The 26496-nt window shown below is 50.2% G+C and overlaps 1 protein-coding gene and 1 long non-coding RNA gene across 2 annotated transcripts in view; both read right to left on the bottom strand.

Moving 5' to 3' along the window:
* The window catches only part of SHANK3 (SH3 and multiple ankyrin repeat domains 3), a gene marked incomplete at its 5' end in the record, with an annotated part of 158618 nt that continues 132122 nt past the window's right edge, over positions 1–26496 (bottom strand). Inside the window, 3 exons of the mRNA XM_083860077.1 lie at positions 1–68; positions 743–1802; positions 23820–26157. Coding sequence (XP_083716203.1) covers positions 1253–1802; positions 23820–26157 — 2888 coding nt within the window. The 3' untranslated portion in view covers positions 1–68; positions 743–1252. The remainder of the gene's footprint in view (positions 69–742; positions 1803–23819; positions 26158–26496) is intronic.
* Positions 12129–13434, bottom strand: LOC310908719. The gene is made up of 4 exons (XR_014589940.1): positions 13275–13434; positions 12876–13060; positions 12455–12578; positions 12129–12388 (listed from the first exon to the last, which is right to left on the bottom strand). It is a non-coding gene; the product is annotated as an uncharacterized lncRNA (long non-coding RNA).

The raw sequence follows: 26496 nt of genomic DNA, 5'->3' as shown, positions 1-26496 counted from the left end.
CAGGACCTGGGGCCACCTCCAAGCCTGACAGGGACACCTGTGACCCTGCCAGGGACACTTGGGGGATGCTCAAGACTTTGGGCCACCTCCTGGTAGGGACATCTGATAGGGGGGACAGGAGCTTGGGTCACCTCTGACCCTGCCAGGGACACCTTGGGGATGTTCAGGACCTTGGGGCCACCTCCAAACCTGGCAGGAACACCTGTGACCCTGCCAGGGACACTTAAAGGGACCTTGGGTCACCTCTTGACCCTGCCAGGGACGACTGTGACCCTGCCAGGGACACCTGGGGGTGGACTCAAGACCTTGGGCCACCTCTGACCTTGCCAGGGACATCTGGGATAGGACAAGACCTGGGGCCACCTCCTGGCAGGGACATCTGGGGGGGACAGGAGCTTGGGTCACCTCCAAACCTGGCAGGGACAACTGTGACCCTGCCAGGGACATCTGGGGGAGGACACAGGATCTGAGGCCACCTCCTGGTAGGGACACCTGGGGTGGGACAGGACTTGGGGCCACCACCTGGCAGGGACACCTGGGACTTGTGAGGACCTTGAGCCACCTCTGACTCTGCCAGGGACACCTTGGAGGGGACAAAGGACTTTGGGCCACCTCCTGCCAGGGACACCCGGGGGACTCATCAGGACCTTGAGCCACCTCTGACCCTGCCAGGGACATCTTGGAGGGGACAAAGGACTTTGGGCCACCTCCTGGCAGGGACACCTTGGGGGATGTTCAGGACCTTGGGCCACCTCTGACCCTGCCAGGGACATTTGGAAGTGTTCAGGATCTTGGGGCCACCTCCTGGCAGGGACACCCGGGGGACTCATCAGGACCTTGGGCCACCTCTAGAGCCTGGCAGGGCCAACCCAGGAGGTGCCACCTCCGCTGTCACCACTGCCACCAGCAGCCGGGACAGCTCAGGAGGTGCCACCAGCCGCAGTGACGTGTCCCCTGCCTGTCCCCCCACCCCTGGGAGGGGACAAGGGACACACAGGGAGCGATTTACAGGCCAAACTCTCCGGGAAAAAAAACGGGAACGAGGAGGAATTTCATGCAACATTCCTGGTCTGGAGGAGGCGAGGCGGGGAGCCCTTAATTTTTGTTTTGGGGAGAGGGGGAAAGGCTCCACACCCTCAGTGCAGTGCTAGGAGGAGGAAAAACTCCAGGATGGATTATTTTTTCTTTTTTTTTTCTTGGCTCGGGCCTCTCACCCCTGCCCCTTTCACCCCACGGCGGCTCCGGCCAGCGGTCAGCTGTCCACCAACTGCTTGAGCGCCCTCTCGATATTCATCCGGTGCCCCACTCGGGTCACCCCCAACTCCACAAAGTCCTCCTTGGTCAAGGCGGGCAGGTGAGTGCCCTCGATCTCGTGGTCCTCGAACTTATCCCGGTGCTCCACCAGGTTGATGCTCTCCAGCCAGTCCCCAACGTCGTATTTATTCCACAAATGCAGCGGCTTCTGCATGAAGGGCCTGGGTGGGTGCAGAGTGTGCAAGGCCGGTGACGGTGACGGTGATGGTGATGGGGAGCGGCTGCGGGCGCTGACGCTTCGCACCACGAAGCGAACCTCCTTGGGCTCGTGGGGGATGGAGAGGCTGGAGGATTTGAGGATGGTCGGAGGGGTCAGGCCGTAAGGGCGGACGGTGCTGAGGGGTTCGGGGCGCTCCAGGGCGGCGGGTTTGACCGGGCTGGGCGTGCGGCGGGTGACGGGGTAGCGGCTGCCGGGCCGCACGGTGAAGGTGGTGCCGCTGGAGGTGCGTTGGGAGATGGTGCTGAGCTCGCCTAGACTGCTGAAAAGTCTGTGTTGGGGGGGAGAGAGAGAGAGAGAGAGAGAGAGAGAGGGGGGAAATGGGAGAAAAAAAAGAAATAAAAAAACAAAAAACCAAACCAACAAACAAAAAAAAGGCAACAAAAAAACCCAGAAAACCAAAAGAAACAAAACAAAACAAAAAAAACCCCAACCCCCCCGCCAAAAAAAAAACCCCAAAAAACCAAACCGCCCCCAAAAAACCCCCAAAACCAAACAAAAAACCCCCCAAAAAAACCCCAAAAAGACAAAACCCAAAAAACCCCCCAAACAAACAAACAAACAAAAACCCAAAAAAACACCCCCCAAAAAACAAAAAAACAAACCAAAACAAAAACCCCCAAAAAACCCAGAAAACCAAACCAACAAAAAAACCAAACCAAACCAAACCAAACCAAAACCCCCCCCCCAAAAAAAACCCCAAAAAACCCCCCCCAAAAAAAACCAACCAAAAAAACCAAAAAAAAAAGGAGAGAGAGAGAGAGAGAAAAAGAGAGAGAGAGAGAGAGAGAGGAGAGGGAAGGGGTGAGGCCAGGTCTGGGAACAGGGACACGGATTTGGGGTTTGGTTGGTTGGTTGGTTGGTTATATGGGGGTAAAAAGGGCTCTCGGGTGGGTGGGATATCCCCATCTTTGGGGATGTCCCAAAGATTCCGGCAGCGTCTCCAGGATTGGGGATTCCCGACTGGTCCTGCCCCTCCTGGCAACCCCAAAATGTCCCCAGCCCTGGGGACAAGGACCTTGTGCCTCATCCCTGCCCCACACCCCCCACCCCACCCCACACTGATCCCGGTCCCGCGTGGGATGGGAGAGACCCAGCGGAGAAAAATTGGGATAAAAAGGAACTCCCGGCGTTTTCCCGGGATGGACACTCCAGTGATGGTCACCTGGTGGTCAGTGTGGCCTGAGGGGTCTGGGGGTGGCCAGGCCGGGGTCCCCTCTGGTGTTGGGACGCCCCTGGCTGTGCCACTGTGGGAATCTTGGATGGGGACGCGGCTCCTGAGTGTCGCCTCGGCGTTGTCCCCACCCTGCCATCGTCCCCGCGGGATGGACGGGGAATGGGAAAGGGATGTGACACACCGCGGTGGATCCCAGAAAATCAGAGCTCTGGAGAGGCTGGGAAAACTGGGAATGTTCTCCTGGAGAAGGGAAGGATCCAGGGAGAGCTTCCAGAACATTCCAGGGCCCAAAGGGGCTCCAGGAGAGCTGCAGAGGGACTGGGGGACAAGGACAGGACACAGGGAATGGCTTCCCAATGGGAAACGGGAGATTTGGGTGGGATTTTGGGAAGGAATTCCTGGCTGGGCTGGAATTCCCAGGGAAGATGTGGCTGCCCCTGGAATTCCTGGAATGTCCAAGGCCAGGCTGGACATTGGGGCTGGAGGAGCCTGGGACAGTGGGAGGTGTCCCTGGATGGGTTTTGAGGTTCCTCCCATCCCATCCCATCCCACCCCTCCCACTCCACTTTCTCCTCAGAACTCCATCCCGTGAAATTCCCACATCCCCGTGCCTCAGTTTCCCTGCCACTCCCATCTCAGCTCCCTCCTGGAAAACCGGGACGCTCTGGAATTCTGCTGGGATCCACCGCTGCCTCCTGGTTTTGGGAATGTTGATGAGCTCCAAGGATCCCAGAAATCCACGGCTCGGCTGAAGATCCGCAGGGTGAGCCACGTTCCTGATGATTCCCGTTTTTGAGTCACGTTCCGGATAATTCCCATCTTTGAGCCACATTCTGGATAATTCTAGGATCATTTCCGGGATTGCTGGGATCATTCTTGGGATCGTTTGGATCATTCCTGGGATCACGGGGATCATTCCTGGGATTATTTGGATCATTCTTGGGATCACTGGGATAATTCCTGGGATTGTCCCTGGGATCGTGTGGATTGTTCCTGGGATTATTTTGGATTGTTCTTGGGATCGCTGGGATTCTTTCTGGGATTTCTGGGATTGTTCCTGGGGTTGCTAAAATCATTCCTGGGATTGCTGGGATCATTCCTGGGATTATTTGGATCATTCCTGGGATCACTGGGATCGTTCCTGGGATCACTGGGATCGTTCCTGGGATTATTTGGATCGTTCCTGAGATCACTGGGATCATTCCTGGGATTATTTGGATCATTCCTGGGATTATTTGGATCATCCCTGGGATCATTTGGATTGTTCCTGGGATCACTGGGATCGTTCCTGGGATCATTCCTGGGATCATTTGGAGCATTCCTGGGATCACTGGGATCGTTCCCGGGATCGTTCCCTGTTCCTTGGCGAGGCCTCCGTGCTGCTGCTCCGGTGTTCTGTGGTGGCCCCCAAACGTTTGGAATTGTCTCCCGTGATTCCCATCGCGGATTCCAAAGGGGCTCTGACCACGCCCACCTTTCTCCCACCTTGGTGCGGAACTTTTCCCAACCTTCTGATGGATCTTCCTCCGGATCTTCTTCCAACCGTCCTATGGACATTTTCCCAATCTTCCCATGGATCTTCCATCCAATCTTCCTACAGATCTTTCATCCAATCTTCCAATGGGAATTTTCCCAGTCTTCCCATGGATCTTCCATCCAACCTTCCCATGGATCTTCCTGACCTTCCTATAGACATTTTCCCGACCTTCTCATGGATCTTCCTCTGCTCTTCTAAGGATCTTTTCCAACCTTCCTGTGGATTTTTCTCCAACCTTCCAATGGAGGTTTTTCCAACCTTCCCAAGGATCTTTTTCCAACCGTCCTATGGATCTTCCTCAGAGATCTTTGTTCCAGTGGATCCTGTGGATCTTCTTTCCTTCCTGTGGACCTTCCTCCAATGCTGATCCCAAACATAATCCTGATCCTGATCCCAAACAAAATCCTGACCTTGATCCCAACCCCGATCCTGACCCTGATCCTGATCCCGACCCTGATCCCGACCCTGATCCCAACCCTGATCCCAATCCTGATCCCAACCCTGATCCCAGCCCTGATCCCAATCCTGACCCCGACCCCGATCCTGACCCTGATCCCAACCCTGATCCCAATCCTGATCCCAACCCTGATCCCAGCCCTGATCCCAATCCTGATCCCGACCCTGATCCTGACCCTGATCCCAGCCCTGATCCCAATCCTGATCCCAACCCTGATCCCAAGTGCAAACCTGATCTCAGCCTTGACTCTGCCCCTGCCCCTGACCCTAAACCCGATCCTAAATTTAGCTCTTATCCTAATCTTGACCCTGATGCTGACTCGGATTTTAACCCTAAATCTGACCCCAAGATTAACCTGAACCTTTATCCTAATCCTGATCTTAACCCTGATCCTGACCCTGACCCGAACCTTGACTCTAAATTTACCTTAACCCTGATCCTGATTCTGATCCTGGTCCTAACCCTAAACCTGACCCCAACTTTAACCCTGATCCCAAATTTGACCCTAATCCTGATCCTAATGCAGAGGAGATCCTGACCCTGATCTGGATCCTAATCCCAACCCTAACTCTGATCCTAATCCTGATCCTGATCCCAATCCTCACCCTAACCCTGCTCCCGGTTTTTCCTGGGAACTGGGCAGGGATACTGGGAACTGGACAGGGATACTGGGAACTGATTATGGATACTGGGAATTGGGAATAGATACTGGGAACTGGACATGGATACTGGGAACAGGACAGGGATACTGGGAACTGGGCATGGATACTGGGAAGGGGACAGGGATACTGGAAACTGGACAGGGATACTGGAAACTGGACATGGATACTGGGAACTAGGAATAGATACTGGGAACTGGACATGGATACTGGGAAGGGGACAGGGATACTGGAAACTGGACAGGGATACTGGAAACTGGACATGGATACTGGGAACTAGGAATAGATACTGGGAACTGGACATGGATACTGGGAAGGGGACAGGGATACTGGAAACTGGACAGGGATACTGGAAACTGGACATGGATACTGGGAACTAGGAATAGATACTGGGAACTGGACATGGATACTGGGAAGGGGACAGGGATACTGGAAACTGGACAGGGATACTGGAAACTGGACATGGATACTGGGAACTAGGAATAGATACTGGGAACTGGACATGGATACTGGGAAGGGGACAGGGATACTGGAAACTGGACAGGGATACTGGAAACTGGACATGGATACTGGGAACTGAATATGGATACTGGGAACTGGGCAGGGATACTGGGAACTGAATATGGATACTGGGAACTGAATATGGATACTGGGAATTGGACAGGGATACTGGGAATTGGACAGGGATACTGGAAACTGGGCAGGGATACTGGGAACTAGGAATAGATACTGGGAACTGAATATGGATACTGGGAGGGGACAGGGATACTGGACAAGGATCAAACACTGTCCAAAGTTTTCCTGATCCCGGTTCCACCAGTGGATGAGCCGTGGCCATCCCAAAGGATCCGGGATCAGGTGTGGGAGCAGGACACGGAATTCCTGCTGTCCCGAACCCAGGAGCTGCGGGATGAGCCCTGGGAGAAACCCAGAGATGAACCCTGGGAAGAACCTTGGGATGAGTCTTGGGATGAGCCCAGGGAGGAACCTTGGGATAAACCCTGGGAAGAACCTCTGGGTGAACCCAGGGAGGAGCCCAGGGATGAACTCAGGGATGAACTTTGGGATGAGCCCAGGGAGGAACCCTGGGATGAGTTGAGATGAGCCCAGGGATTAACCTTGGGATAAACCCAGGGAAGAACCTCTGGGTGAACCCAGGGATGAGCCCAGGGATGAACCTTGGAATGAACCCCGGGAGAAACCTCGGGACGAGCCCAGGGATGAACCTCAGGATGAGCCCTGGGATAAGCCCAGGGATGAACCTTGGGAAGAACCTCAGGATGAGCCCTGGAACGAGCCCAGGGATGAACCTTGGGATGAACCCAGGGATGAACCTTGGGATGAGCCCAGGGATGAGCCCTGGGAGGAACCCTGGGATGAGCCCCAGAATGATCCACAGGATGATCCAAGTGCCCCCAGCACCAACACAGGGGCCAGAAACCCCCTGCTGTCCCCCCAAATTTCCCTGACACCAACGCCAGGATTGAGGGAACGAATCCACAGCTGGATCCGATGAGATGAGCCCCTCACGGAGCCTCATGGGAACCACCCCGGGAAAAATCCCGGAGCAGACCCGGAGCCTTCAGAACATCCCAATCCTCCGCCCCATCCGGGAGCAGAGCAAATCCCTGGGAATGTCATCCAGCACCCCCATTCCCGGGCCATTCCCGGAGCCTCGACATCCCGGTGCTGCTCTCCCGGGATCGGGAAATTCATAAAAAAGGACAAGGAAAAAGAAAACAAAACAAAAAAACCCAACCGGGAACGGCTCCGGGACACGGATGGAGCCGGAGCTCCGCACACGGGACACGAGGACACACACCAGGACACGGGGACAACACGGAGGAAGCACAACCAGGAGCACAAGAGCCGGCCATGCACGCTGGGAAATTCCCAAGGGGAATTCTCCGGCCCTCCCCATCCCACGGATCCCACCCCAAATCCCATGGATTGTCCTTTCCAGCCCAAGGGAGCTGGAGTGGGAATTGGGTTTTTTTTAATTCCCAGGATCCCAGCCTGGGGAGTCTTTGCAGCTCAGGAAGGGATTCCAGAAGTTCTGGAAGTCACTGGGATATCCTGGAATCGTTGCTGGGAGAAAAGGAGGGGGGAAATTCCTGAGATCCTTTCCTGGGATCCTTTCCTACTTCCTGGGGTCTCTCCCACCTTTCCTGGGATCTTTTCCATCCTTCTGGGTTTTCCCCCACCTTTTCTGGGATTCTTTCCCACCTTTTTCTTGGGATCTTTCCCACCTTTCTTGGGATCTTTTCCATCCTTCTGAGGATTTTATTTCCACCTTTCTTGGAATCTCTCCCACCCTTCCTGTGATCCTTTCCTGGGAATGTTTTTCCGCCTTTCTTGGAATCTCTCCTGCTTTCCTGGGATCCTTTTCCAGGATCCTTTCCCATCTTTCCTGGGAATTTTTTTTTTCCACCTTTCTTGGAATCTCTCCTGCCCTTCCTGGGATCCTTTCCCACCTTTCCTGGGATCTCTCCAACCTTTCCTGGGAACATTTCTGATCTTTCCTGGGATTCTTTCCCACCTTTCCTGGGATCTTTTCCATCCTTCTGAGGATTTTTTTTCCACCTTTCTTGGAATCTCTCCCACCTTTCCTGGGATTCTTTCCCACCTTTCCTGGGAATTTTTTCCCCACCTTTCTTGGAATCTCTCCTGCCCTTCCTGGGATTCTTTCCCACCTTTCCTGGGATCTCTCCATCCTTTCCTGGGAACATTTCTGATCTTTCCTGGGATTCTTTCCCACCTTTCCTGGGATCTCTCCATCCTTTCCTGGGAACATTTCTGATCTTTCCTGGGATCCTTTCCCACCTTTCCTGGGATCCTTTCCCACTTCTCCTGGTGTCTTTCCCACCTTTCCTGGGATCTTTTCCATCCTTCTGAGGATTTTTTTTTTCCACCTTTCCTGGGGTCCTTTCCCACCTTTTCTGAGATCTCTCCAACCTTTCCTGGGAACTTTTCTGACCCTTCCTGGGATTATTTCCCACCTTTCCTGGGATCTCTCCTATCTTTCCTGGGATCCTTTCCTGGGATCCTTTCCCACCTTTCCTGTGAACCTTTCTGACCCTTCCTGGGATCTGTCCCAGGATCCTTTCCCACCTTTTCCCAGACCTCTCCCCCAGGACTGAGCTGCTCCCACCCCACCCCACGACCCCAATTCCCCCTTTCCCCGGGATCCCGAGGGGAATTTCCTCAGCGGGAACAAACACCAGCGAGGGAAGAGCCGGACACGCCACCACCAGCACAAGGAGGGGACACAGGGCCATGCTCCCGAGGAAAGGGGGGACACGCACACCCCGCCGCCGGCGCCGCTCCCTCCGCTTCCCCCCCAAAAAAAAAAACACCAAAAAAACCACAAAACCCCAAAAAAAACCTCGGGGTGGGAAGGAGGGAAGCGAAGGAGGGGAGCCCACACCGGGTGGGGGTTTCATAGAGACAGGTGAGGAAATGGGAAGATTCCCGGTGGGATGGAGCTATGGAATGGGAACGTGCTCACTTACACAACTCGCCCACCCTCCGGAGGCCAGAGGCGGATCTAGGACAGAGCAGCGGGACATGCACATGGAAGCAGGAAAAGAGGCAATGAGAGAAATGTTAGCTCCGGTCCGGGAAGCGCCACACGGAAAAAAATTAAAAGAAGCCACCGGAACGTCGATCCCGAGGGATTTCGGGGGCAAAGGGGAAGAACCCGCGGGAATTCCGGCCTTGAGGGGCGTCCCCAGTGTTCCCCTGGAGTGGAGACCCCCAAGTTGGGTTTGGGGATGGGGGATTTGGGATTTGGGATTGGGGATGGGGATTGGGGATGAGGGAGGAAAAATTGGGATGGTTCCCGCGGGATGGGCGAGGCCGGGAATGGGGCGGTTGGAATTGCATGGATTCAGCCAAAGCCTGGAAGGGTTGGACAGCGACAGAGCTGCGGGGAGAGCTGGGGAAAGAGGGGAAAGGGATTGGGGAAAGGAACCAGGGAAATGGGAAAAAAGAGGGATTTGGGAAAAGCAGGGATTTGGGAAGGAACGGGGATTTGGGAGAGAAGGATTTGGGAAAGGCAAGGGAATGGGAAATGCAGGGATTTGGGAAGGAACGGGGATTTGGGAAAGGCGGTGATTTGGGAAAGAGAAGAATTTGGGAAAAGCGGGGATTTGGGAAGGAATGGGGATTTAAGAGACAGGGATTTGGGAAAGACAAGGGTTTGGGAAAGAGAAGAATTTGGGAAAGGCGGGGAAATGGAAATGCGGGAATTTAGGAAGGGCAGGGAAATGGAAAAGAGAGGAATTTGGGAAAGGCAAGGGAATGGGAAAAGCAGGGATTTGGGAAAGGTGGGGATTTGGGATGGAGATGGATTCGGGAAAAGCAGGGAAATAGGAAATGAGGGATTTAGGAAGGGCAGGGAAATGGGAAGGAGAGGGATTTGGGAAAGGATCAGGGATTTAGGAAGGGCAGGAATTTGGGAAAGAGAGGAATTTGGAAAAGGCAGGGAAATGGGAAATGCAGGGATTTGGGAAGGAGAAGGATTTGGGAAAAGCAGGGAAATGGGAAAGAGGAATTTGGGAAAAGCAGGGATTTGGGGAGGAACAGGGATTTAGGAAAGGCAGGGATATGGGAAAGAGGGATTTGGGAAAGGAGGGAAGGAAGGAAACAACAAATGCATGAGAAAAACGCCCCACAGCCAAAACAACACCGAGCAGCCGACACAGAATTCCCAAGTTTTTCCACGTCCCCCCGGGGCTGGTGACAGTGACGGTGCCATCGGCCACCCCCAAAGGCCACGGGATGTTCCCGGGGGTTCGGAGCTGCCCAGAGGGAATAACCTGTGGAAGATCCCCGGGATCCCTCGGCTGTGCTGTCGGGAACGGCCTCATCCCACCTGGATAAGGACCAGGAGCTTCCAGGAGTTTGGAATGGCGGCTCCAAACGCCCCCCAAAACCCCTTTGGATTATTCCTGATTTATTTTTTTTTCCCTTTCTGGAAGAGGCAGGAAATTCTGGAGCTGTGCCGGGAGTGGGGACACCTTGGGAATGGCAAAAGTTGGGAGCTGAGTCTGGGAATGTTTGGGAATGTGGATTTTTGGGAATGTCCAAAGTTGGGAGCTGCCATTGGAGGAGAGTCTGGGAACATTTGGGAATGTGGATTTTTTTGGGAATTTTTTTTTTTTTTTTTTTTAATTTTGGGGATTTTTTGTGAATTTTTTGGGGGGAATTTTTCGGGAATCTTTTGTGAATTTTTGGGGGGAATTTTTTTGGAATCTTTTGGGAAGTTTTTGGGAATTTTGGGGGGAATTTTTTGGGGAATTTTTTTGGGAATTTTTTGGGAATTTTTTTGGGAAGGACGCCTGGTTATCCCTTGGGAAAAACCATCCCAAGGGGACCACGGTGGAGCAGGAATGGAGAGGAGACCCCCAGGGGGGTCTCAAGCTCCAGCTGGGATTTGTCCAGAGAGGTTTTGGGATTGGGATTTATCTGTCCTGAGCCCATCCTGGAGCAGCGACAATCCTGGGAAGCTCCAGGGTCAGGAATGTTGTAACTAAAATTCCCCTTTTCCCTTCTCTGATCCCAGCAGGAAAAGGGAATTCAGGGCTGGAATCCATAGGGAAATTCCCAATTCCTTGAGTGCTGCCTCAGGGCCTTCCCAAGCCAATCTCTTCCCTTGGGAGATCCCACAGAACATCCGGAATCCCCACCTTGGGATTTCTCCAAGTAAAAAAAAAAAACACCTTTTTTCCCTATGATTTCCACCTCCAGGAAAAGGTGACTAATCCCTGTTTGACGGGAACATCCCGAGCCAGGAACACTCTCACTCCTCCCACCTGGAGCTCATCCCATGGAGCTCCAGCCACCCCTCACTGCCCTTCCCAAATTCCCCTAAAAAACCCCCCGAGTCCCGTTTCCTTGGGATGAGGGTGATGGGTGAGGTGGCGATGGGACAAGCCAGCGCAGCGGTGACGCGGGGACATGGTGACACCGGGACAGGACACGTGCTGGGACCCTGTCTCCTTGTAGGCATCAAACCAAACCCTTCCCAGATCCCACAGAACCTCGGGATCACCCGGGATCAAGGGCTGGAAGGGTCCTGTCAGTGCAGCCCACCTGGAATTCCCGGTTTTCCGTGGCTCAACCTCCCTGAGCTCTCCCAAGACTCTTCAGCCTGATCTCCTTTAGATCCTGGAAAATTCCATGGGAACCCAGAGGGGATCCAGGAGATCCCACTGGGGACTGCTGGAGAAGCCTCTTCCCACGGGAAGAGGAATTCGTGGAGCCTCGTGGGAGGGAGGGTGGGGAAGGGAGGGGGTGCGGCTGTCGGCAGTGTGGCCACCTCATTCCCAATCCTGGAACCTCATTCCCAATCCTGGAACCTCATTCCCAATCCTAGAAGCTCCATCTCAATCCTGGAACCTCCATCCCAATCCTGGAACCTCCATCTCAATCCTGAAACCTCATTTCCAATCCTGAAACCTCATTTCCAATCCTGGTCACCTCATTCCCAGTCCTGGAACCTCATTCCCAGTCCTAGAACCTCCATCCCAGCCCTGAAACCTCATTCCCAATCCTGGAACCTCCATCCCAATCCTAGAAGCTCCATCCCAATCCTGGAACCTCCATCTCAATTCTGGAACCTCCAATCCTAATTCTGGAACCTCCATCCCAATCACTCTTGGCCACCTCCTTCCCAAACTTGGCCACCTCCTCCTTAAACTTGGCCACTTCCTCCTCAATCCTGGCCACCTCCATCCCAATTCTGGCCACTCCTTCTTAATCCTGCCCACCTCATTCCCAATCCTGGCCACCTCCTCCTTAAAACTGGCCATGTCCTTTCTAAATTGGACCATCTCCTTCCCAATCCCGGAACCTCCATCCCAATCCTGGAATCTCCATCCCAATCAATCCTGGCCACCTCCATCCCAATCCTGGCCACTTCCTTCCCAATCCTGGCCACTTCCTTCCCAATCCTGGCCACTTCATTCCCAAACTTGGCCACCTCCTCTCCAAATTTGGCCACCTGCTCCTCAGTCCTGGCCACCTCCTCCTTAAACTTGGCCAACTCCATCCCAATCCTGGAATCTCCATCCCAATCAATCCTGGCCACCTCCATCCCAATCCTGGCCAATCCTTCCCAATCCTGGCTACTTCATTCCCAAACCTGTCCACCTGCTCCTCAATCCTGGCCACCTTCATCCCAATTCTTGTCACTTCCATCCCAATCCTGGAACCTCCATCCCAATCAATCCTGGCCACCTCATTCCCAAACCTGGTCCCTTCATTCCAATCTTGGAACTTTCAACCCAATCCTGGCCACCTCCATCTCAATCCTGGCCACCTCCTCCTTAAAATTGGCCACTGCCTTTCCAAATTGGGTCACCTCCATCCCAATCCTGGACCTCCATCCCAATCAATCCTGGCCACCTCCATCCCAATCCTGGCCACTCCTTCCTAATCCTGGCTACTTCATTCCCAAACCTGTCCACCTGCTCCTCAGTCCTGGCCACCTTCATCCCAATTCTCGTCACCTCCATCCCAATCCTGGCCACCTCACTCCCAAACCTGGTCCCTTCATCCCAATCTTGGAATTTTCAACCCAATCCTGGCCACCTCCTCCTTAAATTTGGCCAACTCCTCCTTAAAATTGGCCATGTCCTTTCCAAATTGGGCCACCTCCTTCCCAATCCTGGAACCGCCATCCCAATCCTGGAATCTCCATCCCAATCAATCCTGGCCACCTCCATCCCAATCCTGGAACTTTCATCACAAACCTGGCCACCTCCATCCCAATCTTGTCACCTCCATCCCAAACCTGGATTCTCCATCCCAATCAATCCTGGCCACCTCCATCCCAACCCTGGCCACCTCCTCCCTAAAACTGGCTACCTCCTTTCTAAATTGGGCCACCTCTTTCCCAATCCTGGAACCTCCATCCCAATCCTGGAATCTCCATCCCAATCAATCCTGGCCACCTCCATCCCAATCCTGGCCACATAATTCCCAAACCTGGTCCCTTCATTCCAATCTTGGAACTTTCAACCCAATCCTGGTCACCTCCATCCCAATCCTGGCCACCTCCTCTCTAACTTTCCCACCTGCTCCTCCCTTGTTGGACAAACCATTTCCTGACTCACAGACGGGCGTTTTAAGAGATTTTATCAGACTGAAAACGGAATAAAATCTTTTAAAACCGCAAATTTTAGATTTCCACTGCAACACCTGTAAAACTGTGCAGACGTTGCGATTCGCGCCAGCACGAGCGGAAGCCAAATTAATTCCTAATTAAATTTTAAAAATTTTTTTTGGCCCATCGGCTTTTGCCCCACCGTGCTGCTGATTATTTTTAATTATTTAAAATGCTGTTGATAATGTTTTTAATTATCTAAAAATACCTCACGTGGGTCCTGCTACAACACATTTTCCTTATTTTTATTTCTCTAAAATAAAATTTACAAGGTCATAATTTGAAACTTGTTCAATTTTTCTCTCAATAATTTCTGTCTTATTCCATAACATTTCTAAAATTAGAATTTTTTAATCTCAAAATTTGCACACGGATGCACAAAATCCTGTGAGATTTCTGTCAGGTTTTGAGAATTCCCTGAAAATCCATTGCCCACATCTCCCTCTCTTTCCTGAATGGAAAAAAAAAATATTTTTTTACAGCTTTATTTGTTGTCTGTTGTTTATAGTAAAATATACAAGACATTATTAATAATATTGTTATTAATTATTGTTATTGTTATTAATTATTATTGTTATTATAATGATTAATATTTATAAAAACGTATTTTGTAAACATCTTTTTTTAGTTAAGGTGTAAAATTTTAAAAAAATTAAAAAAATTAAGCTGCAAAACAACATCTAAATAAATTCAATGTGGTTTGTTGATTGTTTTATTTGGATTTGTTATTTTTTTTTAGTTCTTTAAAGTTATTTGTGGATGGATTTTGACCGGTTAAATAAATTTTTATAATATAATTATTTTTTTATTTATAATTATGTTTAAGTGCTAGTATAAGAAAATCAATGGTTTTGTTTTGTAAGTTTGTGTGTTCAATAGTATTAATATTTGTTATTATATTACTAATTATACTGGAAGTCATATTGATTTTTTTTTTTGCTTAGTTAATACTTTAATTGGTTTAATTATTTTACTGTTATGGTTAAGGTGAGTTATAAATAAACTTGATATAACTTGTTTTGTAGAGTTTTAGGGGTTGGAATCGTTATTATAGTTTTTTTTTAATAATGATGGGTAAATATTTTTTATTTTTTAATATATTTTTTAATACTAGGTGTTATTATAGCGAGTTGTTTGATGTTACAGGGGTTATTTTAAATTTCTGACAGATTGTTTTGTTAGGTTTTATTTTTATAAAGGAGTTAATATATTTTTGGCAATTGCTGTGGAAATTTACTAAGATTAGTAGTTTTATTTTTAGGGGAAAAGGGGTGGTACAATTGTACCATAAACTTGTTTTGTAACAAGTGACTGATCCCTCATCACTCTGGGGAAATATCTTGTGTTCAAATCAGGTGGGGAAGAGTTTCTTTATCCCTTCCAGGACCTGTCCCTCATCACTCTGGGAGAATCTCTTGTGTCAAACCAGTTGGGGAACAGTTTGTTTATCCCTTCCAGGACCTATCGCTCATAACTCTGGGGGAATATCTTGTGTTCAAATCAATTGGAGAAGAGTTTCTTTATCCCTTCCAGGACCCATCCCTTATCACCCTGGGGGAATATCTTGTGTTCAAATCAGTTGGAGAAGAATTTCTTTATCCCTTCCAGGACCTGTCCCTCATCACTCTGGGGGAATACCTTGTGTACAAACCAGGTGGGGAAGAGTTGCTTTATCCCTTCCAGGACCTGTCCCTTATCACTCTGGAGGAATACCTTGTGTACAAACCAGTTGGAGAAGAATTTCTTTACCCCTTCCAGGACCCATCCTTTATCACTCTGGGGGAATACCTTGTGTACAAACCAGGTGGGGAAGAGTTGCTTTATCCCTTCCAGGACCTGTCCCTTATCACTCTGGAGGAATACCTTGTGTACAAACCAGTTGGAGAAGAATTTCTTTATTCCTTCCAGGACCCATCCCTCATCACTCTGGGGGAATATCTTGTGTTCAAATCAATTGGAGAAGAATTTCTTTATCCCTTCCAGGACCCATCCAGGTCACTGCAGGGCTGATCCAATCCCATCATCCCATGGGGAGATGCTCCACCCAGGGGGAGGAGCCAAGAATTCCCACCTGGATCAAACCTGGGATTTGGAACACCAGGTCAGACTGGAATCCCAGAAATAATCTTTTTTTTTTTTCCTTTATTTTTTCCTTTTTTCCCCCCCTTTATTTTCCCCTTTATTTTTTTCTTCATTTTTTTTCCTTTATTTTTTCCTTTTTTTCCCTTTATTTTTTCCTTTATTTTTACCTTTATTTTTTCCTTTATTTTTTCCCTTTATTTTTTCCTCTTTTTTCCTTTATTTTTTTCTTTATTTTTTCCTTTATTTTTTCCTTTATTTTTTCCTTTTTTTCTCCTTTATTTTTTCCTTTATTTTTTCCTTTTTTTTCCCTTTATTTTTTCCTCTTTTTTTCCTTTATTTTTTTTATTTTATTTTTCCCTTTTTTTCCCCTTTATTTTTCCCTTTATTTTTTCCTTTTTTTTTTCCTTTTCTTCCTCCTTTTTTTTTCCCTTTATTTTTCCTTTATTTTTTCCTTTATTTTTTTCCTTTTTTCCCCTTTATTTTTCCTTTATTTTTTCCTTTTTTTCCCCTTTTCTTCCTCCTTTATTTTTTCCTTTATTTTTTTCCTTTATTTTTTCTTTTTTTCTATCTTTTTTTTTTTCCCTTTATTTTTCCCTTTATTTTTCCCTTTATTTTTTCCCTTAGCTTATTAACAAAAACCAATATTTTAATTTGTTTTTTCCCATCACTGGACTGTCGGAACTCTGGCCACTGAGAATTTTTTTTAACTTTTTGTCAAAACAGACCCTCAAGAAAACATTACATTTGACCTGAGGCCGTGGAAAAGGTTCCTAAAATTAAATTCCAGCGCTGGGATTGCGGGTGTGGGGTTTGGACAGAACTGTGTGATAGCACAGGGGGGAAAAATGGGATCAGAAATGGGAAAAAAGAGGATAAAATATGGGATCAGAGGGGTCTCTGCAGGAAAAATGGGATCAGTTTAAGGGGTTAGAATATAAAAAAATATATAATATATATAATATATATAATATATATAATATATATTATATTATATATATAAAATATAATATATAATATATATAATATATATAATATATATAATATAATATAATATAATATAATATAATATAATATAATATAATATAATATAATATATATAAAGCAAGAGGGAGGGTTTAGGGTGTTGATTAAATTCTTCTTTTTCACCTTCTAATATAATATAATATAATATAATATAATATAATATAATATAATATAATATAATGTAATATAATATAATATATATAATGTATAATATATATAATATAATATAATATAATATAATATAATATAATATAATATAATATAATATAATATATATAAAGCAAGAGGGAGGTTTTAGGGTGTTGATTAAATTCTTCTTTTTCACCTTCTCCTTCATTGGTCTGGGTGGTGTTTTGTAATTGAGTAGAAAAATCTGCATCTTAAATACCTCTATTTAAGCAGAAGTATTGAAGTATTTAAATACTTAAATTTAAAATTTAAGTACTTTAGGTATATTAAATATTTAAAATTAAATAATTTAAAAATTTTTAAACATTTAAATATGTGTTAAGTGGAAGGATTTTTTTGTATTTTCGATGTTGAATTTTTGATGGGGTTTTTTTTGGCATTTTTTATTTTTCAGTATTCTTGATGTTGAGTTTTTGACAGGGTTTTTGTATTTTTGATTTTTTTTTTGGTATTTTTGATGTCGAATTTTTGATGGGTTTTTTTTGTATTTTTGATTTTTTTTTTTTTTTTGTATTTTTGATTTTTGAATTTTTGATGGGGTTTTTTTGTATTTTTGATTTTTTTTTTTTTTTTTTTGTATTTTTGATGGTGAATTTTGGACTTTTTTTTGTATTTTTGATTTTTTTTCTTTTGTATTTTTGATGTCGAAATCTCCAGTCTAGAATTTTGAACTTCTGTGATGACACCATATTTTATTTTATTTTATTTTATTTTATTTTAGTTTAGTTTAGTTTAGTTTATTATTTTATTTTATTTTATTGTATTTTATTGTATTTTATTGTATTTTATTGTATTTTATTTTTTTAATTGCTGTGGCAAGGAGTCCCAACAACATCTGTTCTTTTTGCTCTGAATCTTGGAGACGAATAATCGATACAAAAACCAAAATATTTGTTGGTTTTGTGTTGCAAAATTTTATAAAAGACACAAAAGCCAACGATACCATTGAAACATTTTTAAAATCTGATTTTTCTCTTCTTTTAACAATATGAGCAACGTAAACTGAATTTGTAATTAAATTCATTCGCGATGAATTTGTAATTAAATTAAAAAGAGCCAAAAAGCCCAAACGATTGTGGCCAACTCAATCTGAGGAGAGGAATTTACAGTCAGCAATTTTCTTCTGGCTCTAATTACAATTTGAGCTGCTGTTTCTATAGTTGTAAAAAATTAAAAACTGGTTTTTTGGGGGGATTTTTAAGGAAGAAATTAACAAATTTTTATTATTATTATTATTATTATTAACAAAGGATCTTTCTCAGAAGAGTCCTACTGAAATATGAGATTAAAAATTGCATTTTTTTTCTCTTAACATTGTGAAAAAAAGCGCCAACAAAAGGGTATAATTGCTAAAATTGTTTTTAAAAAGTGATCTTTCTATTCTTTTAACAGAATATTCTGTATTTTTATTTTTTGACGTATTTTTAAATAAAAAGTTGGCGGCCACTTTGTCCCCACCCCTCCTTGCCCTACAAATCCCCTCCAATCTCCCCCTTCCTCACTCATCGATCCCAATTTCATTTTCCCTTCCAACCCCAAACCCAATTTCCCCATTTTTCACCCCAAATCCCTTTTCCCCATGGGAATTTCCCCGGGAATTTCCCCACCCAAAGCCTACAAGGAAACAGGGGGGGTTTGATTTTTTTCCAAGCTTTTTTGCCGGGATGCGACGCCGCTTCCGGGGGATTTGTGTAGGACGGGAGAAAAAAGAGGCAGCTTTACCCTAAAAAGGAACTAAAAAACCCCCAAAATGGCTCAAGTTTCTTCTCCTTCTCCCTCAGATCTGTGGGAATACAAAGGGAATTCGTGGAATTGCGAGAGCAGCACCCCCGGAAAACGCTCCTCTCCCCCTTTGGAAGCTCCGATTCCGCTTCCCGGGAGCCCTTTTTGGGGTCAAAGAGAAAACACAGGAATGAGCAAAGACACAAAAAAAAACTTTGGAAAATTTTCCCTTGGATCCATTGGGATGTTTGGGATGTTCCTGGAAGTCCCCAGGAGCCCGAACACCTCGAAAAGGCTTCTCCAAGTCTGGATCCAGAGCTCCAAACTGGGATATTTGGGATATTCCTGGAAATCCCCAGCAACCAGATCCCTTTGGAAAAGCTCCGGAGCCCCAAAAACCTCGGAACTCTCATGGAAGATTTCTCAATGCCAAGGAAAAAAACCCTGGAAAAGCTGGAAATCCGCAGGATTTAACTGGAAAAAACAAATTTAACTTTCCCCCTTGGGATGGGCAAAGCTCCCAAAGTTCTGGACTCTGAATTCCAGAGAGAAACACAAAACTCTACCTGGGAATGACCCGGACAAATCCTGGATCCCAAATTCCTGGGAATTAAACCGTGATCAAATCCTCCCCATAGTCTGGAAAGGACAGAGCAGATGGGGCGGGATTTTTGGGAAGTTTGGGATGCTCCAGGTGAGTCCCAGATGTCGGGAAGATGGATCCAGTCGGGATTATGGATGGTGGTAGCATCCCAAACGGGAATTGTGTGGGAATTTTTTGGGAATGTCGCCTGGAGGAGCAAATCCGGAACCGGCTCCGGAGCGTCGGAACGTGGCTCCCAAACTCCTGGGAGGTGGCCGTGTCCCCCAATGACACACACACGCCTGTCACTGTCACCGTCAGCTTTATTGGGGACGCGGACGTCACACACGGCCACGCGCATCCCAAACCTCTCCCGGGGTGATCCCGGGATCCTCCAGGAATCCCAAACAGGAATTCCAGCCCGGGAGGACGGGGCAAGGCCGGGGCTCTGCTCCCAGGAGGAAAAAAGAGGGGAGTCAACTCCTGGTGAAGTTTGGATTATTTTTGGGGAAAAAATTCCTTCCCAAGAAGCTGACGAAGCGTTGGAATGGGGAACACCCGGGGAAGGGATGGGATCCCCCATAATTCCAGGTGGGATTAAAAGCCGTGTGGATGTGGCACTTGGGGACATGGGACAGTGCTGGGAATGGCTGGATTTGGTGGGATCAGAGGGGTTTTTCCAACCTCAACAATTCCAGGGTTAAACGCGAGGAAGCTGCTCTTGGACGCGGCCACCAAGGGCCACCACGGATGAAGGGAAAGTTGTCCCCTTGCTCCGCTGTCACTGTCACCGTCCCCGGGTGTCCCCCGGTCCCGGGATTGTCACCGCCAGTGGCCTGAACTGTCACCTGACGTTGCCACTGTCAGAATTCCTTGGGCTCTTTCCCAGTCCCTCGGCTCAAAGGTCCTTCCGTGGACGCCCGGCTTGGGAGGAGACAGAGCCGGAGTTAGAGCTTGGGGAAAACTCACGGATCGGGGCCTCCCGGGGTTCCCAGGGAGGATTCCCACAGGGATCGGCCAGGGAAAGGCGCCAGGGACGGGAATTCCCTGAGCTGGCACGGAATTGCTGGGAATTCAGGATGAATGCGGGGAGGGAGGAATTCCAGGGGGATTCCCTGTTGATCCCATGGATCCAGAGCTGCTGGAAGGGCTGGGTGGGATCAGGTGTGGGAACAGCAGTGTCCCCATCCCTTTGGGGACTCCAGGCCACCCCAGTGTCCCCATTCCCAGATTCCAGGACACCTCAATGTCCCCATTTTTGGGGACTCAGGGACCACCTCAGTGTCCCCATTCCTACATTCCAGGACACCTCATTGTCCCCCTTTGGGGACTCCAGGCCACCTCCCTGTCCCCATCCCTGCAGAATTCCAGGATCCCATCCCTATGGGTCTCCAGGACACCTCAATGTCCCCATTTGGAGCTCCAGGCCACCTCAGTGTCCCCATCCCTGCAGAATTCCAGGCCACCTCCCAGTCCCCATCCCTGTGGGATTCCAGGCCACCTCTGGCTCCCGGCAGACGTTGAGGGACATTCAGGTGACACTTCCCTTCCGTGGACAATTCCAGCGCCTGGAAAACGCATCCCAAACTGGGTCAACCCCCTCTTACCTAACCCTGTTCTCATTATTCCCTGAATTCACAGCAATTCCATAAAAAACCCACAACTTTTCCAGGAGAACTCGGACACTGCGGGAGAGCGGCCGCCATCGTTAAAAATTCCATTCACTGGGAAATGCTTCGAGCCTTTGACATCCCAAAAATTTTTTTTTTTTTTTTTTGGGAAAAAGCTTTTTTTTTTTTTTTTTTTTTTTTTTTTTTTTTTTTTTTTTTTAAAGACTGTGACTTTCCCAAAAGAGAAAAAAAACCTGGGAATGTGGGACTCTGTGGGATGGCTGGAAGGGCCGGATTCCAGCTGAGAGTGAGGACGGGATGTGCTGGAAAACTGGATGAGGGGGGCATGGAGCCCTTGGGAATTTCAGGGAAAAGAGGATGGAGAAAGGGTGAAATCCTCAAAATCGGTGAAATCCCTCCAGGGGAAAACCGGGAGATTGGATGGACGCGGATGGAAGGGACGGGGACACAGAAAGGGACATTCTGATGTCACTGGGTTCCCAGCAGGGAACCCCAAACTGTGGTGGGATCCTGGCAGGGCTTGTACAAGCCCAGAATTCCCGAATTTCTGGCACCACTGGAGATGGGGACAGCCCCTATTCCAGAGGATCCTTGGGATGAGGGAGGGGACCTCAGGTGACACCAGTCTCCTCTGGGAATGACAATACGAGATCCCAGTATTCCCAGTTTGGATCTGCTGGGATGAACCAGAGTGAGCCCCCGGGATGCTCCAGGACACTTTGTCCCCAAGGCCACCACTTGAAATGTCACCTCCCGTGCCAGCGCCACATCCGTGGCCGGGATGGTTTGGTTGGAAAAGGTTTTCCCATGGGAAGGGCTGCCCCTGATCCAGAGCTCCTGGCACCCATGGGTGACACTGGGTGACACCAGGTGACACCGGCTCTGTGGGGCTGCACCTGAAAGGGCAGGACAAGACCTGGAATTTTGTGTCGCTGCCTGCTGGGATTTAACATTCCCATGATTTTTGAGGATTTGGGCTCTGATCTGGAAGGTTTGGGATCGTTTTAGGGTCGGGTGGGTGAGGCAGAACCAGGGTGGAGTTGGTGCCGCCATGTCCTGTCTGGGGGGCGGTGACATGGGCCACCTTTGTCACCTCCTGAGAGGGACAACAGCTGGAGATCCTCAGAAATGGAAAAGTCCCAGAAAAACCCTGGAAAAACTCGTCCTTGGTGCTTGGCCAGGAGGGAACATGGAGGGGGCGACCCAGGACTCGACATTGTCACCACTGCATTGCCATTGTCACCACAGCCTTGTCATTGTCATCACGGCATCATCATTGTCACCCACAGCATTGTCACTGTGGCTTTTTAATTGTCACCAGTTCTTTGCCATTGTCATCACAGCATTGTCATTGTCACCACGGCACTGTCATTGTCACCACGTTGCCATTGTCACTACAGCTTTGTCGTTGTCACCATGGCACCGTCATTGTCATCATAGCATCATCATTGTCACCACATTGTCATTGTCACCACAGCCTTGTCGTTGTCACCACGGCATTGTCATTGTCACCACATTGCCATCGTCACTACAGCTCTGTCGTTGTCACCATGGCATCGTCATTGTCACCACACTGTCATTGTCACCATAGCTTTGTCATTGTCATCACAGCATCGTCATTGTCACTACGGCATTGTCATTGTCATCACATCATCATTGTCACTACAGCCTTGTCGTTGTCACTATGGCATTGTCATTGTTACCACAGCATTGTCACCACGGAATCATCATTGTCACCTCAGCATCCCCACTGCCACCACAGCACTGTCATTGTCACCACTGACTGGATTGATGTCACCAAACATCATCACTGTCACCCCAACATCATCATTGTCACCACAGCACTGTCATTGTCACATCATTATTGTCATCATAGCATCATCACTGTCACCTCAGCATCCCCATTGTCGCCACAGCATCGTCATTGTCACTACATTGTCATTGTCGCCACAGCATTGTCACTGTCACATTGTCATTGTTCCCACAGCCTCATCACTGTCACCTCAGCATCCCCACTGCCACCACAGCGTTGTCATTGTTACCACATTGCCATTGTCACTTCAGCACCACCATTGTCACATCATCATTGTCACCACAGCATTGTCATTGTCCCCACAGCCTCATCACTGTCACCTCAGCACCACCACTGTCACCACAGTATCACCATTGTCACCACATTGTCATTGCCACCATGGCACCGACATTGTCACCTCAGCATTGCCATTGTCACCACATCATCATTGTCACCTCAGCATCTCCACTGTCACCACAGCGCTGTCATTGTCACATTGTCATCATCACCACATCCCCATTGTCACCACACCGCCATTGTCACCACAGTACTGCCATTGTCACCACCTCCCCATTGTCACCACATCCTCATCGTCACCATCACATTGTCATTGTCACCTCAGCATCTCCACTGTCACCACAGCGCTGTCATTGTCACATTGTCATTGTCACCACAGCATTGCCATTGTCATCACAGCATTGCCGTTGTCACCACATCACCATTGTCACCACAGCATTGTTATCGTCACATTGTCATCGTCACCACAACATGATCATCATCACCCCAGTGTCCCCATTGTCACCACAGCGTTGCCATTGTCACCACATCGCCATTTGTCACCACAGCCCTGCCATTGTCACCGCAGCCCTGTCACACAGGGAGGACACCTCCTTGTCCTCTCTGGGGACTCCGGGACACCTCAGTGTCCCTGTTCCTTGTGGCATTCCAAGACCCCTCAATGTCCCCTTTGGGAACTCCAGGTCACCTCAGGGTCCTCATCCCTGTAGAATTCCAGGTCACCTCCCTGTCCCCATGGGATTCCAGGCCACCTCTGGCTCCTGGCAGACATTGAGGGACATTCAGGTGACATTTTCCTTCTCTGGACAATTCCAGAGCCTGGAGCGCCAGGGAGGGCGGAGTGGGGAGGAGTGGCCGCACCCCACACACCCCACAGCCTCCTGCCAAAGTCCCCAAGCTCCGAAACCTCCCCAAAAGCCACACCCGGGCCCTCGGCGGCGTCACCCGTCCCCAACCCTCATCTCTTACCGTGCGGCCACCACCGGCGACTTCTTGCCGGGATCCAGGGCGGAGCCGGCCGGTTCCTCGCCCAAGGAGCGCGTGTCCTTGTTGAGCTGCTGGAGGCGGGAGCTCAGCTCGCTGATCACAGTTGGTTTGTCCTCTTCGGCCCCGTGGCCGGGCCTGCTCTCCATGGGGTCCCCCCATAGCTTGGACCTTCTCTGAAAGAGGTAGCGTGGCCGGGCCGCGCTGGTGGCCGCCAGCGTGGCCGCGTGGTGCTGGGAGATGAGCTCGCTGTCCGAAGACTGCTTCAAAAGTGGGTCCCTGAAAGTAACCGGCCCCTTGCTGAGCTGGGACTTGAGTTTGGGCTTTGGAGGCACTGGTGGCTTCTCGAGTAGAAAAGTTTGGCCGTCGGCGAAGGACGTGTAGGTGTCGGTGGGCTCGCCGCTCTCCGAGGACAGCGTGGACATGCTGGAGACCGTGGAGATGGTGCTCGTGGTCTCCAGGTGGTGGTCGCTGGAGCTCCTGGTGTCCACCTCTTCCACTCCCGAGTCCGCCGCCGACTCCGGGGCCGCGGGGGCGTCCGAGGGCTTCCCTGAGGGTGTCGTCGCGCCGGGGGGAGAAGGTGCTACTGCTGCCGCTGGCAGGGACGGCGCTCCGGGCGCGGCCAGGTGGCTGACGGGGGTGCCGGGGGTGGTCACCAGCACCCCGTTGGCGAATTCATCCGGGGGCGGCACCAGCCCGATCTTGGCCAGCTCCTCGCGGGTCTCCTCGTCGCTGGAGGACAGCTGGGCGGGCGGGAGGGTCACCGTGTAGGGCTCCACCTCCTCCTCCGAGCTGCCCTGGCCCAGCGCCTTCTCCGAGGCCGGGCTGACCGGTGGCTTCCCCACGGGGCTGGGCTGGGGCTCGGCCTTGGGGGACTCGGCGGGCTCGGCGCAGACCTCGGGCACGGCCGGGCTCTCCTCTTTGATCTCCAGGCCGATCTCGTCTTGCCCGTTACTGGTGGCGTGCACCATGATGAGGCCGGCCGTCTTCTGCTGCGACGTGTCCACGATGCTGATGATCATGGACTTCTTGTCCTCGGGCTTCTTCTCCTCCTTGCCCGGCAGCTCCGCTCGCGCCTCGGGCTCCTTCCGCAGCGTGGCCGGAGTCCCCCAGGGGCTCTTGGTGGGGGTCAGAGCGCCGGCGTCGGCCGCCATCACCGCCTTCCCTCCGGGGGAGTAGGCGGGGGACACCAAGCTCTCCAAGTCCCCCCTGCTGTCCGGTTCTTTGGTTTGGATGTCCACAAACAGGGGCGCGGCTCTGTCCGAGTCGGGGCTGTGGATCGGGGTGGGCGACCGGGATGGGACTTGAGTGGACAGCGCCCGTTCCCTTGCGGCCAGCGCCAGCGCCAGGGGCGAGTTGGGATCCAGGGGCTTTCCCGTCAGGGGGTGGATGAAGGTCGAGGAGGAGCTGCTGATTAATGGCTTTAAAGCTGACACGGGCGACGGCAGGAGGACGTCCCGGCTGCCCAGCAGCCGCTCGTCGATGGAGCGCGACTGCTGCAGCGACGGCATCTCGCTGCCGCCCGGCGCCGGCCCCTCGATGGCTCCCACCGACAGGAACACCGTGGATTTCCTCCTCTCGTCCAGCCGCCGGTCCCGGTCCTTCATGACGCCGGCGGCGGCGATGGCGGTGGCGAAGGGGAGGCCGGCGGCTTCCACCTGAGCGATGCCGGGGTGGTGGTGCTGGTAGTCCAGGCGGTGGCCGCGGCGCGTGGGCGACGGCTCGCGGGAGGAGTAGCCGCCGGTGATGGCCAAGGCCGCCCGCTCCTGGGCATCCTCCACCTGGAGCTGCTTGACCAGCGGGCTCTTCTTCCTCTGCGGCTTGGTGGGGGCGAAGAGGCTGACGTTGAACTGGCCCATGTTGGCGTAAGGGTTGTCGATGACCCGGCCTTTCCTCTTGAGCTTCTCCGGAGGAGTCGCCGCCGGGCCGGGCTGCGGGATCTCGGTGGGTTCCACGGGGAGGTGGGAGGAATCCTGGAGGATGATCATGGAGCGGGCCCTCTTCTGCCGCTCGGGGTAGGGCATGGAGCCCCGCGCCTGGTCGTACATCTCGGCTGCGCTCAGCACCTGAGGCAGCCCGTGAAGTTTGGCTTCCAAGCCCGGCTTGAAGCTGGAGCGGATGGTGTCGTAGGCCCGGCCCGGAGGAGGAGGAGGGGAGAAGGAGGGAGGGGGGCCGGTGTCGAAGTAATAGGGGGAGGGGGGCGGGGGAGGGGCGGTCTGAGGGGGAGGGGGGATCCCGTGGCCTTCCCGGACCGTGTCCGTCATGGAGGTGCTCCGCGGGAACTTCCCGTCCAGCAAGGATGCCGCCAGCTTCTCGTCTTCCCCTGGAAAACAAGGGGAAACGGGGGAGTCGGGCATGAGCTTATGGTCTTCCCAAGGAAAACAAGGGAAACAATGGAATCAGGGATGAGTTTCTTGTCTCCAACTGGAAAATGAGGGAAATAATGGAGTCAGGGATGAGTTTCTGGTCTTCCCAAGGGAAACAATGGAATCAGGGATTAGTTCCTTGTCTCCAACTGAAAAACGAGGAGAGAAATAGAGTTGGGGAGGAGTTTCTGGTCTTCCCAAGGAAAACAAGGGAAATAATGGAATTGGGGATGAGTTCCTTGTCTCCAACTGGAAAATGGGGAGAGAAATAGAGTCAGGAATGAGTTTCTGGTTTT

Source organism: Zosterops lateralis (assembly GCF_965231275.1).
Source record: "Zosterops lateralis genome assembly, chromosome: 4".
In the NCBI taxonomy this organism is placed as follows: domain Eukaryota; kingdom Metazoa; phylum Chordata; class Aves; order Passeriformes; family Zosteropidae; genus Zosterops; species Zosterops lateralis.
The sequence above is the reverse complement of the archived record's forward strand: the minus strand, read 5'-3'. Positions and strand labels throughout refer to the sequence as shown.